The sequence below is a fragment of the Seriola lalandi genome, unplaced genomic scaffold (genome assembly GCF_002814215.2).
Source record: "Seriola lalandi dorsalis isolate HSWRI2012SDOR001 ecotype SW California unplaced genomic scaffold, Sedor1 jcf7180002054963, whole genome shotgun sequence".
NCBI lineage: Eukaryota > Metazoa > Chordata > Actinopteri > Carangiformes > Carangidae > Seriola > Seriola lalandi.
Window position 1 is genome coordinate 76,786 of NW_019525514.1, and position 2,642 is coordinate 79,427.

The 2,642-nt window shown below is 39.4% G+C and overlaps 1 protein-coding gene across 1 annotated transcript in view; it reads right to left on the reverse strand.

Moving 5' to 3' along the window:
- The window catches only part of LOC147817407 (uncharacterized), a gene marked incomplete at its 5' end in the record, with an annotated part of 28,617 nt that overhangs the window by 5,994 nt on the left and 19,981 nt on the right, over window positions 1-2,642 (reverse strand). Inside the window, 2 exons of the mRNA XM_087170840.1 lie at window positions 613-786; window positions 2,153-2,326. Coding sequence (XP_087026966.1) covers window positions 613-786; window positions 2,153-2,326 — 348 coding nt within the window. The remainder of the gene's footprint in view (window positions 1-612; window positions 787-2,152; window positions 2,327-2,642) is intronic.

Below are 2,642 nucleotides of genomic sequence, written 5' to 3' on the forward strand. Positions count from 1 at the left end.
CAGCTAACTGTTAGCTTCATCCACATTTCCTTTCAAATGTCTCACTGATCTTTGTTGATGTAAATCATAAAATATAAAACATAAACTATAAACTGGTGAAGCTACGTGAGTCGGCAGAGTCGCCTGTTACAGTGAAGTCCAACAGCACTGTAAAACAACCAGTTCAAATAATAATGTTTGAATTTACATGAGTTTATTTAATATTGAAAACAACACATGTATAATACTCATTACTAGGTTTGTGGTCACATGCAGACGGTCTGAGAAACACTGAATTTAAAAATGATGATAAAATAATATTTTAACTAATTTACTGCCGGACCACTGACCACTCTTTGAGAAACTGACTCAGAGGAATTACTGTAAATGACAGTAAATGATGCCGAGGCACATCCCATCACTAAGGTATGAAACAATCTGTACTGTTCTACAGCAGATTGGTGGCGATCAATTTTTGCAAGAAGAAAGTATCTGATTCAAATATTGAAAAACTCATCAGTGAATAAACGACTATAACTGGATCTATATTAATAAACAGAAGGAGCATGCACAGGTTTATCTGTTATTGATCAGGATTAGAACATTGATCATATTTGAACAGGTTGACCTGACCTGAGAGTCTCCAGTGCACAGTGTGGACTCTCCAGTCCAGCAGAGATCAGCTTCACTCCTGAATCCTGCAGGTTGTTGTTACTCAGGTCCAGGTGTCTCAGACTGGAGGACTGGGAGCTGAGGACTGAGGACAGAGCTTCACAGCTTCTCTCTGAGAGGTTACAGACACTCAGTCTGAAGAGATGATATGAACAAGAACAGAAATTACATTAGTATTCAAATAAAATCACACTTTATGTTTTTGGTGATGTGTAATCTCTTCTCATATTTGAAGTATTTGATGCTCTATTCTAAACAAGCTGGAGAGTTTATACCTGTATGTTTCATATGAAGCTGAAGAAGAAGAAAATCACTGAAAGTTTTTTACTGAAAGGGGGGGTGGGGGGTGAAACCATGAGGATGAAAATATGATTTATCGGTCAGCACTACGCTGGGGTACGTCCTACCACTACATCCCATATTCACAAAGCATTTTATCTTCCCACTAAGAGTTCTCCAAAGTCTGGCTAAAAGTTTTCTCCTAAGACCTGTTCACAAAGCTGCTGAGACCAACTTTTAGTAAAGAGAAGTGAAAACTCTTATCCTAAGAGTGAAACTCTGTTGCTATGGCTGACGTCAATTTTCACGGACGAGCTCCCTTGCAGGAACCAATGTCGGGTCAGAGCGCACTTATTGTTTGGTGAATACAAGGTTTTTTCTCTGTTGCCAAGTAACGCAGCATTAACAAACACTTAATTTCCACGCTGATCGGGTTGTTTCAGTTGGAGATGTTATTTAATCCTTCACAAACTCCACAACGATCATTATTCGTCGTATCTTTTCAGTGATTCAGCATCGTGTGAGGTTTCCAAAACACTGCGACGTGGAATGACAGCAGCCCTTTAAGATTCTTATTGATTTGGTCTCAGTGAGTTAGGAGTCTTCTCCACTACTTCTAACTTCTCCCAGACTTACGAGCTTTTAGCGCTAAGTGGCTTTGTGAATAGCTCTTAGTAACAACAAATAACCCATTATCTTTAGGAGTTTGTCCTAGATCGACAAGTTAGGAGCTACTTTTAGTCTTAAGATGTTTTGTGAATACAGGCCCAGATTGGTGGCGTTTGAGCAATTAATGCAAAGAAAGTTTACCTGATTCAAAAATAACTGGAATCACCTCCTCCTCCACTCAGACTAGTTTCAGGTTACATCCCTGTTTATCCAGAGTCAGAGAAAATATGAACCATTTCTGTCAAATTTTGTCATAACTGCTAAGAAGTCTTGAGTTATGTCTAAAAAGTGTTGTGTGAGCAGTCACTGTGACCTTTGACCTTTGACCAGCAAAATCTAATCAGTTCGTACAGATGGACAACAACAAAACATAATGTCTCTGGTCCTGACTGTCGTCAGCACGGAGGCATGAAAATAATTGATCATCATCAACTGATCAGTGAATAAACGACTATAACTGGTTCTATAATAATAAACAGAAGGAGCATGCACAGGTTTATCTGTTATTGATCAGGATTAGAACATTGATCATATTTGAACAGGTTGACCTGACCTGAGAGTCTCCAGTGCACAGTGTGGACTCTCCAGTCCAGCAGAGATCAGCTTCACTCCTGAATCCTGCAGGTTGTTGTTACTCAGGTCCAGGTGTCTCAGACTGGAGGACTGGGAGCTGAGGACTGAGGACAGAGCTTCACAGCTTCTCTCTGAGAGGTTACAGACACTCAGTCTGAAGAGATGATATGAACAAGAACAGAAATTACATTAGTATTCAAATAAAATCACACTTTATGTTTTTGGTGATGTGTAATCTCTTCTCATATTTGAAGTATTTGATGCTCTATTCTAAACAAGCTGCAGAGTTTATACCTGTACGTTTTATATAAAGCTGAAGAAGAAGAAAATCACTGAAAGTTTTTTACTGAAAGGGGGGGTGGGGGGTGAAACCATGAGGATGAAAATATGATTTATCGGTCAGCACTACGCTGGGGTACGTCCTACCACTACATCCCATATTCACAAAGCATTTTATCTTCCCACTAAGA